General features: G+C 43.2%; 1 protein-coding gene across 1 annotated transcript in view; it reads left to right on the forward strand.

Moving 5' to 3' along the window:
• LOC106608787 (phospholipid-transporting ATPase ABCA1) overlaps positions 1–13,973 on the forward strand; it is a 253,841-nt gene that overhangs the window by 216,896 nt on the left and 22,972 nt on the right. Inside the window, exons 45-46 of the mRNA XM_082977279.1 lie at positions 10,808–10,911; positions 12,247–12,339. Of these exons, the coding sequence (XP_082833405.1) occupies positions 10,808–10,911; positions 12,247–12,339 (197 nt within the window). The remainder of the gene's footprint in view (positions 1–10,807; positions 10,912–12,246; positions 12,340–13,973) is intronic.

The raw sequence follows: 13,973 nt of genomic DNA on the forward strand, positions 1-13,973 counted from the left end.
TCAATCGATAGCCTGACATATTAAATTGTTTTAAGATGATCATACTGTGGATCATTTAGCTATTTGATTTTGAATTTTTGGACCTCTTTAGGTATGCCCCTAAAATATTGACAAAATTATTTGATAAAGTATTTAACTTGACCTGTAGTCCAGAGAAACGCATTGAAAAAGTGTTTGTCCTATATATTGGAGAAATAAGAAAGCTCAGTAAATATATATACAGTTGAAGTCATAAGTTTACATACACCTTAGCCAAATACATTTAAACTCAGTTTTTCACAATTCCTGACATTTAATCCTAGTCAAAATTCCCTGTTTTAGGTCTGTTAGGATCACTACTTTATTTTAAGAATGAGAAATGTCAGAATAATAGAAGAGAGAATGATGTATTTCAGCTTTTATTTCTTCCATCACATTCCCAGTGGGTCAGAAGTTCACATACACTCAATTAGTATTTGGTAGCATTGCCTTTAAATTGTTTAACTTTGGTCAAATGTTTCAGGTTGTCTTCCACAAGCTTCCCACAATAAGTTGGGTGAATTTAGGCCCATTCCTCCTGACAGAGCTGGTGTAATGGAGTCAGGTTTGAAGGCCCCCTTGCTCGCACGCGCTTTTTCAGTTCTGCCCACAAATTTTCTATAGGATTGAGGTCAGGGCTTTGTGATGGCCACTCTAATACCTTGACTTTGTTGTCCTTAAGCCATTTTGCCACAACTTTGGAAGTATGCTTGGAGTCATTGTCCATTTGGAAGACCCATTTGCGACCAAGCTTTAACTTCCTGACTGATGTCTTGAGATGTTGCTTCAATATATCCAAATAAATTCCCTTACTCATGATGCCATCTATTTTGTGAAGTGCACCAGTCCCTCCTGCAGCAAAGCACCCCCACAACATGATGCTGCCACCCCGTGCTTCACGGTTGGGATGGTGTTCTTTGGCTTGCAAGCCTCCCCCTTTTTCCTCCAAACATAACGATGGTCATTATGGCCAAACAGTTCTATTTTTGTTTCATCAGACCAGAGGACATTTCTCCAAAAAGTACGATCTTTGTCCCCATGTGCAGTTGCAAACTGTAGTCTGGCTTTTTATGGCAGTTTTGGAGCAGTGGCTTCTTCCTTGCTGAGCGGCCTTTAAGGTTATGTCGATATAGGACTCGTTTTATTGTGGATATAGATACTTTTGTACCTGTTTCCTCCAGCATCTTCACAAGGTCCTTTGCTGTTGTACTGGGATTGATTTGCACTTTTCGCACCAAAGTACGTTCATCTCTAGGAGACAGAACGCGTCACCTTCCTGAGCGGTATGACGGCTGCATGGTCCCATGGTGTTTATACTTGCATACTATTGTTTGTACAGATGAACGTGGTACCTTTAGGCATTTGGAAATTGCTCCCAAGGATGAACCAGACCTGTGGAGGTCTACAATTTTTTTTCTGAGGTCTTGGCTGATTTCTTTTTATTTTCCCATGATCAAGCAAAGAGGCACTGAGTTTGAAGGTAGGCCTTGAAATACATCCACAGGTACTCAAATTATGTCAATTAGCCTATCAGAAGCTTCTAAAGCCATGACATCATTTTCTGGAATTTTCCAAGCTGTTTAAAGGCACAGTCAACTTAGTGTATGTAAACTTCTGACCGACTGGAATTGTGATACAGTGAATTATAAGTGAAATAATCTGTCTGTAAACAATTGTCGGAAAAATTACTTGTGTCATGCACAAAGTAGATGTCCTAACCGACTTGCCAAATCTATAGTTTGATAACAAGAAATTTGTGGAGTGGTTGAAAAACAAGTTCTAATGACTCCAACCTAAATGTATGTAAACTTCTGTCTTCAACTGTATATACAGTATATATATTTCATACATTAAAAAAAATAAAAAAATGGGGGTAGGCACAAAACTACTTTCATACTTCCATACATTTTTTAAAAACTGGTACCGGTTACCTTCATATGAGTCCTTGGACACTTGTGGGGGTCGTAGAGCAAAACGGAGAGCACCATCGTGTTCGTGAGAATCTCCCCTCTCACATCAGTTTGTAGCCCAAACGGTTCAGATGCTACAAACAGAAGTTGGCACATCGACGGTACCAACGAATCCCCTGACACTTGTGGGGGTCATAGAGCAATCATGTTAGTGAGAATCTCCCCTTTCCATAGAGTGGTCTTAATAGTTAGGTCAAACTGTTGGGATGCTACAGACGTTTTCGTGAGAAGACCGATTTTCGGTATGTCTCATGGTCTGACAAACACCACCCTAGCTCTTCCACCTTTCACCGCAGATGCAGAAGTGCGACATCTGCCGAAGCTTAATCGGACAGATTTTAATGGAGATGTTCTTATTTACATTTACATTTACGTCATTTAGCAGACGCTCTTATCCAGAGCGACTTACAAATTGCTGCATTCACCTTATGGTATCCAGTGGGACAACCACTTTACAATAGTACATCTATATCTTCTTTTTGGGGGGGGGGGTGGGTAAGAAGGATTACTTTATCCTATCCCAGGTATTCCTTAAAGAGGTGGGGTTTCAGGTGTCTCCGGAAGGTGGTGATTGACTCCGCTGTCCTGGCGTCCTGAGGGAGCTTGTTCCACCATTGGGGTGCCAGAGCAGCGAACAGTTTTGACTGGGCTGAGCGGGAACTGTGCTTCCGCAGAGGTAAGGAGGCGAGCAGGCCAGAGGTGGATGAACGCAGTGCCCTTCTTTGGGTGTAGGGACTGATCAGAGCCTGAAGGTACGGAGGTGCCGTTCCCCTCACAGCTCCGTAGGCAAGCACCATGGTCTTGTAGCAGATGCGAGCTTCAACTGGAAGCCAGTGGAGTGTGCGGAGTGTGCGGAGGAGCGGGGTGACGTGAGAGAACTTGGGAAGGTTGAACACCAGACGGGATGCGGCATTCTGGATGAGTTGTAGGGGTTTAATGGCACAGGCAGGGAGCCCCGCCAGCAGCTAGTTGCAGTATTCCAGACGGGGGATGACAAGTGCCTGGATTAGGACCTGCTCCGCTTCCTGTGTAAGGCAGGGTCGTACTCTGCCAATGTTGTAGAGCATGAACCTACAGGATCGGGTCACCGCCTTGATGTTAGCGGAGAACGACAGGGTGTTGTCCAGGGTCACGCCAAGGCTCTTAGCATTCTGGGAGGAGGACACAATGCAGTTGTCAACCGTGATGGCGAGATCATGGAACGGGCAGTCCTTCCCCGGGAGGAAGAGCAGCTCCGTCTTGCCGAGGTTCAGCTTGAGGTGGTGATCCGTCATCCACACTGATATGTCTGCCAGACATGCAGAGATGCGATTCGCCACCTGGTTATCAGAAGGGGGAAAGGAGAAGATTAATCGTGTGTCGTCTGCGTAGCAATGATAGGAGAGACCATGTGAGGATATGAGAGAGCCAAGTGACTTGGTGTATAGCGAGAATAGGAGAGGGCCTAGAACTGAGTCCTGGGGGACACCAGTGGTGAGAGCACGTGGTACGGAGACGGATTCTCGCCACGCCACCTGGTAGGAGCGACCTGTCAGGTAGGATGCAATCCAAGAGTGAGCCGCGCCGGAGATGCCCAACTCGGAGAGGGTGGTGAGGAGGATCTGATAGTTCACAGTATCAAAGGAAGCATATAGGTCTAGAGGCATGAGAGCAGAGGAGAGAGAGTTAGCTTTAGCAGTGCGGAGAGCCTCCGTGACACAGAGAAGAGCAGTCTCAGTTAACCTCTTGGCGTTCCCCTAGGATAGGGGGCGCTAAAGTGATTTTTGGAAAAAAATTATTGCCCATTTTAAACGGCCTCCTACTCAAACTCAGAAGCTAGGATATGCATATAATTAATACTTGTGGATAGAAAACACCCTAAAGTTTCTAAAACTGTTTGAATGGTGTCTGTGAGTAAAACAGAACTCATATGGCAGTCAAAACCCCGAGACAGATCGAAACAGGAAGTGGAATTCTGAATTGCGAACTCAACTTCATCACGTTGCCTATTAATCACACCGTGAGCTATGGTTCATTGAGCACTTCCTATTGCTTCCACCAGATGTCCCCAGTCTTTACAAAGTGGTTTGAGACTCCTACTGTTAAAACTGAATGAATGAGACGCTGTGGAACGTGGTCACACGGAGAGGGCCATCACCATTATGACGCCGATGCCCCTGGTTACCCTCCCTTTCGAAACGTTTTGAAACACAATGCAATCGTCCCCCTCGAATCTTATTGGCTCTCTTGTTGAAAAACGCCCTGAAGATTTATGTTATACAACGTTTGACATGTTTGAACGAACCTAAATGGGGAAAAAATGCTTTTTGTCGAAATGGCTGTCCCGCGCCCGACGGAGGATTTGGATCAGCCTTCAGACGCGGTAACAAGAACAAGCTAATGGAACATAATGGATGAACTTTTTCGAACGAAAATACATTTGTTGTGGACCTGGGATTCCTGGAAGTGCTTTCTGATGAAGACAACCAAAGGTAAGGGATTATTGACAATAGTATACAAGACTAGATGTGATATGCGATTGTTCCAAGATGGCACTGACCTGTAACGTTAGCCTATTTTTCAGAGTATCGCATCCCCTTTCATCGCAAAGTATGATTACCCAGTAAAGGTAATTTTAAATCTGGCATTACAGGTGCTTTCAAGAGATATTCATCTATACATCTTAGAATGACAATATTACATTTAAAAAATGTTTTCGAATAGTAATTTAGTAAATTGTAGCTCTGTTTCATCGGATGCATTTGAGAGAAAATAGTTAGTCAACGTTACGCACCGATGTAAAATGCTGTTTTTATATATAAATATGAACTTTATCGAACAAAAGAATGCATGTATTGTGTAACATGATGTCCTAGGTGTGTCATCTGATGAAGATTGTCAAAGGTTAGTGCTGCATTTAGCTGTTTTTTGGTTATTTGTGATGCATGTGGTTGGTCGGAAAATGGCTATGTGGCTACTTTTACGATATACTCCTCTAACATAATCTAATGTTTTGCTTTTGCTGTAAAGCCTTTTTGAAATCGGACAACGTGGTTCGATTCAGGAGAGGTGTATCTATTTTTTTTTTTAATTATTAAATTTTGTTATGCTAATGGCGATATGATTTTTCGCTGGATGTCCGTCCCGCATACGGAACGGAGGCCACACAGGGGTTAAATGACCAGTCTTGAAACCTGACTGATTTGGATCAAGAAGGACATTCTGAGAGAGATGGCAAGATGGCTGGCCAAGGACGGCACGCTCAAGAGTTTTGGAGAGAAAAGAAAGAAGGGATACTGGTCTGTAGTTGTTGGCATCGGAGGGATCGAGTGTAGGTTTTTTGAGAAGGGGTGCAACTCTCGCTCTCTTGAAGACGGAAGGGACGTAGCCAGCGGTCAAGGATGAGTTGATGAGCGAGGTGAGGTAGGGGAGAAGGTCTCCGGAAATGGTCTGGAGAAGAGAGGAGGGGATAGGGTCAAGCGGGCAGGTTGTTGGGCGGCCGGCCGTCACAAGTTGCAAGATTTCATCTGGAGAGAGAGGGGAGAAAGAGGTCAAAGCATAGGGTAGGGCAATGTGAGCAGGACCAGCTGTGTCGTTTGACTTAACAAAGGAGGATCGGATGTCGTCAACCTTCTTTTCAAAATGGTTGACGAAGTCATCTGCAGAGAGGGAGGAGGGTGGGGGGAGGATTCAGGAGGGAGCAGAAGGTGGCAAAGAGCTTCCTAGGGTTAGAGGCAGATGCTTTAGAGTGGTAGAAAGTGGCTTTAGCAGCAGAAACAGAGGAAGAAAATGTAGAGAGGAGCGAGTGAAAAGATGCAAGGTCCGCAGGGAGGCTAGTTTTCCTCCATTTCCGCTCGGCTGCCCGAAGCCTTGTTCTGTGAGCTCGCAATGAGTCGTCAAGCCACGGAGCAGGAGGGGAGGACCGAGCCGGCCGGGAGGATAGGGGACATAGAGAGTCAAAGGATGCAGAAAGGGAGGAGAGGAGGGTTGAGGAAGCAGAATCAAGAGATTGGTTGGAGAAGGATTGAGCAGAGGGAAGAGATGATAGGATGGAAGAGGAGAGAGTAGCAGGAGAGAGAGAGCGAAGGATGCGACGGCGCAATACCATCTGAGTAGGGGCAGAGTGAGTAGTGTTGGAGGAGAGCGAGAGGGAAAAGGATACAAGGTAGTGGTCGGAGACTTGGAGGGGAGTTGCAGTGAGATTAGTAGAAGAACAGCATCTAGGAAAGATGAGGTCAAGCGTATTGCCTACCTTCTGAGTAGGGGGGGAGGATGGTGAGAGGGTGAGGTCAAAAGGGGAGAGGAGTGGAAAGAAGGAGGCAGAGAGAAATGAGTCAAAGGTCGACGTAGGGAGGTTAAAGTCACCCAGAACTGTGAGGGGTGAGCCATCCTCAGGAAAGGAACTTATCAAGGCGTCAAGCTCATTGATGAACTCTCCAGGGGAACCTGGAGGGCGATAAATGATAAGGATGGGCAAGTGACTGTGACAGCATGGAATTCAAAGGAGGAGATAGACAGATGGGTCAGGGGAGAAAGAGAGAATGTCCACTTGGGAAAGATGAGGATTCCAGTGCCACCACCCCGCTGACCAGATGCTCTCGGGGTATGCGAGAACACGTGGTCAGACGAGGAGAGAGCAGTAGGAGTAGCAGTGTTTTCTATGGTAATCCATGTTTCCGTCAGCGCCAAGAAGTCGAGGGACTGGAGGGTAGCATAGGCTGAGATGAACTCTGCCTTGTTGGCCGCAGACCGGCAGTTCCAGAGGCTGCCGGAGACCTGGAACTCCACGTGGGTCGTGCGTGCTGGGACCACCAGGTTAGAGTGGCAGCAGCCACGCGGTGTTAAAAACCTCTTACATCTAGACGTTCCGCTAGCGGAACACCTGCTCCAATATCCAATGATAGGCGTGGCGCGAATGACAAATTCCTCAAAAATACAAAAACTAAAATTTTTCAAACATATGACTATTTCACAGCATTTTAAAGACAAGACTCTCCTTTATCTAACCACACTGTCCGATTTCAAAAAGGCTTTACAGCGAAAGCAAAACATTAGATTATGTCAGCAGAGTACCAACCCAGAAATAATCAGACACCCATTTTTCAAGCTAGCATATAATGTCACAAAAACCCAGAAGACAGCTAAATGCAGCACTAACCTTTGATGATCTTCATCAGATGACACACCTAGGACATTATGTTATACAATACATGCATGTTTTGTTCAATCAAGTTCATATTTATATAAAAAAACAGCTTTTTACATTAGCATGTGACGTTCAGAACTAGCATACCCCCCGCAAACTTCCGGAGGAATTTGCTAACATTTTACTAAATTACTCACGATAAACGTTCACAAAAAGCATAACAATTATTTTAAGAATTATAGATACAGAACTCCTCTATGCACTCGATATGTCCGATTTTAAAATAGCTTTTTGGTGAAAGCACATTTTGCAATATTCTAAGTACATAGCCCAGGCATCACGGGCTAGCTATTTAGACACCCGGCAGGTTTAGCCTTCACCAAAATCAGATTTACTATTATAAAAGTTTGATTACCTTTTGTTGTCTTCGTCAGAATGCACTCCCAGGACTTCTACTTCAATAACAAATGTTGGTTTGGTCCAAAATAATCCATCGTTATATCCAAATTGCGGCGTTTTGTTCGTGCGTTCCAGACACTATCTGAAAGGGTAAATAAGGGTCGAGCGCATGGCGCAATTCGTGACAAAAAAAATCTAAATATTCCATTACCGTACTTCGAAGCATGTCAACCGCTGTTTAAAATCCATTTTTATGCCATTTTTCTCGTAAAAAAGCGATAATATTCCGACCGGGAATGTCCATTTAGCTAAACAGAGGAAAGTAAACAAAGCTTTCGGTCGACGCGGGCACGAGCCTGAGTCTCACAGTACTGTAACCAGCCACTACCCAAACGCGCTACTTTGTTTCAGCCAGAGCCTGCAAAGCCACGATTCAGCTTTTTACCGCCTTCTGAGACCCTATGGCAGCCGTAGGAAGTCTCACGGGACAGCTAAGATCCTCACTCTTCAATAAACAGAGACAAGAAGAACGACACCTTGTCAGACAGGCCACTTCCTGAATGAAACCTTCTCAGATTTTGGCCTGCCATATGAGTTCTGTTTTACTCACAGACACCATTCAAACAGTTTTAGAAACTTTAGGGTGTTTTCTATCCTTATGTAATAAGTATATGCATATTCTAGTTACTGGGTAGGAGTGGTAACCAGATTAAATCGGGTACGTTTTTTATCCAGCCGTGAAAATACTGCCCCCTAGCCATAACAGGTTAAGCGTTTGTGTGGCCTGTGCAGAGAGGAGAGAACAGGGATAGACAGACACATAGTTGACAGGCTACAGGAGAGGCTATGCTAATGCAAAGAAGATTGGAATGAAAATTAACTAAACAACTGGGGAAGCGAGAGAGCAGGGCCTCCCTCACTAACCATTCACAGAAACACTGAAATATAACTTTTCCAACTTCCACTTTAGAAATTAGAATTGATGTAATCTACAGTGGTTCAATGTTTCCAGGAATAGGCTCAAACTTAGTTTATTCAGCTAGATAACTTGGTACAGTATTCTTCCATGAAACCCACCCAGTGCACCGTATCCTATGACCCCGTAGCTAACTAGCATGCTAGCATCCATTAACACACGGTTAGCACCAATACTTGGTTACAACAAACTACCAATGGATCATTCGTGTCCGTGTCTAGTTCCTTTCATAACGCAGAAGTAATTAAATGTTGGCTAGCTAACACAAAGTCAGTTCTGCTCGCTACACAAGTGGACTACACATCTCGAAAGTTCAGAAAGTTAAGCTTTCGTTGCAAAAATCTTATTGACTAAAAATGATACAGTACTGCTAGCTGGTAGAGTTGGCTAGCTAGCAATGGCTGTGTTTACCCTTATCTTTGATACAAAGACAACTAGTGTAATGTTAGCTAGCTACATAATCAAAACGTTCCGTTGTAATGTATTTAGTTTCTACAGTACTGCTAGTTGGTAAAGTTGTCTGGCTGGCTAGCTAGCTGTCGCTGTGGTGTTGTGGTGTTGATGCCGTTTGGAAAACAGTGCGAACGAATACAGCTGGCTAGCTAACCTTGTTAGTTTCTCAAAGCTACACCTTATTGTGTAACTTAACCTCTTACATCTAGATGTTCCGCTAGCGGAACACCGCTCCAATATCCAATGATAGGGCGTGGCGCGAATTACAAACTCCTCAAAAATCCCAAAACTTCAATTTTTCAAACATATGACTATTTTACACCATTTTAAATACAATACTCTCCTTTATCTAACCACATTGTCCGATTTCAAAAAGGCTTTACAGCGAAAGCAAAACATTAGATTGTCAGGAGAGTACCCAGCCAGAAATAATCAGACACCCATTTTTCAAGCTAGCATATAATGTCACAAAAACCAAAACCACAGCTAAATGCAGCACTAACCTTTGATGATCTTCATCAGATGACACACCTAGCACATTATGTTATACAATACATGCATGTTTTGTTCAATCAAGTTCATATTTATATCAAAAACCAGCTTTTTACATTAGCATGTGACGTTCAGAACTAGCATACCCACCGAAACTTCGGTGAATTTACTAAATTACTCACGATAAACGTTCACAAAAAAACATAATTATTTTAAGAATTATAGATACAGAACTCCTTTATGCAATCGCGGTGTCAGATTTTAAAATAGCTTTCGGTGAAAGCACATTTTGCAAAATTCTGAGTAGATAGCCCGGCCATCATGGCTAGATATTTTGACACCCACCAAGTTTGGCACTCACCAAACTCAGATTTACTATAAAAAAATTGGATTACCTTTGCTGTTCTTCGTCAGAATGCACTCCCAGGACTTCTACTTCAACAACAAATGTTGGTTTGGTTCCAAATAATCCATAGTTATATCCAAATAGCTGCGTTTGTTCTTGCATTCAAGACACTATCCGAAGGGTGACGCACCGGCGCATATCGTGACAAAAAAATTCAAAATATTCCATTACTGTACTTCGAAGCAGGTCAAACGCTGTTTAAAATAAATTTTTATGCAATTTTTCTCGTAAACTAACGATAATATTCCGACCGGGCGACGTTGTTTTCGTTCAAAGACTGAAAATGTAAAATGGACTCTTCACGTGCACGCACGCACCGTTTCATTGTTCTCAGATCGACCACTATCCAAATGCGCTACTGTTTTTCAGCCAGGGACTGCAGAGTCATCATTCAACATTCTGGCGCCTTCTGAGAGCCTATGGGAGTCTTAGAAAATGTCACGTTACAGCAGAGATCCTCTGTTTTCGATAAAGAGGCTATAGAAGGCCAAGAAATGGTCAGAGAGGGTACTTCCTGTTTAGAATCTTCTCAGGTTTTGGCCTGCCATATGAGTTCTGTTATACTCACAGACACCATTCAAACAGTTTTAGAAACTTTCGGGTATTTTCTATCCAAATCAAACAATTATATGCATATTCTAGTTTCTGGGCAGGAGTAATAACCAGATTAAATCGGGTACGTTTTTTATCCAGCCGTGAAAATACTGCCCCCTATCCTAAACAGGTTAGATTTCCTTTGTGCGTTAATCGACTCTAGGGGCTTTTAAAGGGATCGATAGATTGAATAAAATACCCCAAAATATATTATTTTTATGGACAATCCTTTTAAGCTTAGAATGTTTGTTTATGGATGTGGAACATGAAGTAAGATTGAGAGAATTTTAAGGGAGAATAGGAGTAGAGATGGGATAACATCGAACTTAATGGAGGTCAAATGTTGAGGGATCGTTTTTTTCCCATTACTGTAGGACGAGCCAACGACAGGGATGGACCCCAAAGCCAGACGCTTCCTGTGGGACTGTATCCTGAGTATCATCAAAGAGGAACGTTCGGTCATCCTAACATCACACAGGTACGTATTCTTACAGTTTTAAGGCCCAATTCTAACTTGAGATTTGTGAGTGTGGCTCTGAATTGCATTTTCCTGTTTTACTATTGGGTTCTTGTTTGCAAGGTTGAAAACATTAGCAAAACACTAGCAATACAACACTTCTTCACGTCCTTGCAACAGATGTTTTTTGGGATTATGCTAAACTAATAAAGCAGTGCTAAACGAATTCAGGCATTTCTGAGCTGTGTCCTTCAAAAACCATGAGGAAATGAACATTCCTTGAAAGTTAATGTTGGTCCTTTAAAGCTATTCGATCTGATTTTCATAGTTGGACTTTACTGTCTTCATACACAATTAGTGAATGGGCCAGGAGGAGTAGACAGTGGTGCAATTACCAATACGACACGCCGTAACTCAAACTGAGAAATCCACGAAGTACAAACAACGAGATGGATAGTACTTCACTACATTCATGTTTATTCGTGACTCCAATGTTTTCTCTCTCCAACCTGCAATATTGTTTTCAAATCTTAACTTCTGTTGGAAGCGGGCGGTGCAAAACTCTTTGTACAGTTTAGTTTGTGAATCCATTAACACCACTCCATATTGTGTTGTTTTTCTGAGAAACAAAATACATTTGTTATATTAGCAATAGCGGGAACACGGCTCAGTTGCGTTCAATCGTCCATATCCCAACCAGGTGCTTTAGTTTGTCGAGTGGCGCATTCGGCAGGTTTTACATCGTCATAATCCTAATTGCTCCATCCCTCAGCAAAGCAATACAAAGCCTCCACCTCAGCAAGAAATGAATCTGTCTGCATCCAAAATGGCTGCTGAAACTCAAAGAAACACAAAATAATACAAAAATGTACAGATGTTCTCCTCCCTTGTCTCACGCCCACTCCGTCGCGCCTTTAAACGAACAGCGTGAAGCGAATCCCAGAGAAAATAATTGTTCAGCTAAAAGTTATCCATTGTCTGCAGTATTAACCACAGAGGAGGCGAAATGTGGATGCGGCAGGCATATTTCAAAGACAGACCAAATGTTTCTTGTTTTATTTCTTCAAATAAGGAAAAAGACTGAGCTTGAACATTGGTCATTAGTCAGCCCTATGGGTGCAGAGAGGACATTGTAGACAACCAAACCCGAAAAATGCTTATCTTACTGACTCTTAATTCAGGTCTGCAAATCTTTGCATAGAGTCAACACCTTTTCACATAAACTTCAAATTCTATAGTCCTATAGTACACAATTGAACCTCTCTCTCACTCTGTCTCACTCTCTCTCTTGCTCTCTCTCTCTGTCTCTCTGTTTCTCTGTCTCTCTGTTTCTCTGTCTCTCTCTGTCTCTAACAGCATGGAGGAGTGTGAGGCCCTGTGCACACGTATGGCCATCATGGTGAATGGACAGTTCAAGTGTCTGGGCAGCATCCAGCATCTCAAGAGCAGGTGAGGCTTCAACAGTGTCACTAACCACTAGACCACAGGCCACATCTTTAATGCTGCTCTCAATGTGAAATTCCAAAAGTAATGTATAACAACCTATACGCAAGCCCTGCAAAATGAGTGACATACAAAAATACTATTACATTTTGCATTTACAGGATCAGTTAGGGTTAAGTGTATAGCCACAGTAGGGGTGCTGCAACTCCCTTGAAAAATAAATAAATAATGAATACGTTATTTAATTTTTTTATTCTCACAAAAGTAGTTCACTGGGACTGTGTATAGCGGACTGATATAGACGTCTGTAGCATGGGCAACCCACCCCCCTTTCCCCCAAACATCCTGCGACTATGGTTAAGTGCCTTGCTCAAGGGCACATCGACAGATGTTTCACCTAGTCGGCTGAGGGATTTGAACCAGAGATCTTTCGGTTAATGGCCAAACACATTTAACTGCTAAGCTACTTACCTACCTCTAAGGCATGATGCCATCTAAGGTATGTCTCTATTCTATGAAAACCAGCACACTTATAAAGGGAATTTATTAACACTCATACATCATCAGAGGTGATACTGTCTTGGCGGTTCTCAAGAACATTATGCTCTAACTATCCCCCATGCTATTTTATGTAGGTGGCCTTGCAATAATAGATCAACCCACCCTAGCCCTCTCTTGACATGATTGTTGGCCTTGCCTTAAAGCTGTGATCCACGATAGGCGAAAAAGGGCCACTGGGCACCCCAGGCATTTGCTATTGTTTTTGTTTTGAGGAAATGAGCATCCCATGCAGCATCGTGGTGAAAGCAATTGCAGTATATAATCTGCTGTGCTATCGCACGTGCCATGACATAAAAACAAAAAAGTGCTGGATGTTTGAAGTAACGTCTTTGTTGTTGTAATATAGCTAACTGACGTGGCCGTTTCACTGCTATCGATTCCAGTCTTTGATTGTGTCAGATTAAAGAGGAAATGTAGTACTATTCCATAGAGTAAGCTTTATTTATTATGTGAATAGCTCATGTTGGTTTTTCCCCTATTTCATGATGAAGTAAAAAAAAAAAAAATCAGAGCGGGAGGAGTGGAAGTGGGAGGTGGGGGGGAGAGAATGTATGTTAGGTCTGAGCAACGATGTCAAGGGTATTTCCCATCAAGAGGTTTGATGTCATATAATCTCTGTGGCCATTAAATCAGAGGTGAGAGATAGAGAGGGTGTGTGTGTGGGGGGGGGGGGGGAGTGAGAGAGTGAGAGAGAGTGAGGGAGAGAAGGGGAGGGAGGGAGTGAGTGAGGGAGGGGAGAGAGAAAAAGAGAGGGAGAGAGAAGGGAAGAGAGAGATGGGAGGAGGAGAGTGATGTGCCCACCTGTCCCTCCCAGCTGTAGCCATAATTGACAGATCCTCTTTGTCAATTACTTCCTGTCCTCAGGGAGAACAAGACTGTCTTCAATATGATCAACACTGTATGGATAGGGGATGTGGAAAGAGGGAAGAGGGAGGCGCTGAAAGGGTTAACCCATGATTTAGTCTAGTGTAATCACTCACTCGCCCACACACTCCACAGATTAAAGCAGTTAGGGGAGAAAATAAACATTACATGTACAGGTACATTTAAATGTTTTTGCTGCGTTTGGTAATTTTGGG

This window comes from Salmo salar, chromosome 07 (assembly GCF_965601325.2).
Source record: "Salmo salar chromosome 07, fSalSal1, whole genome shotgun sequence".
Taxonomy (NCBI): domain Eukaryota; kingdom Metazoa; phylum Chordata; class Actinopteri; order Salmoniformes; family Salmonidae; genus Salmo; species Salmo salar.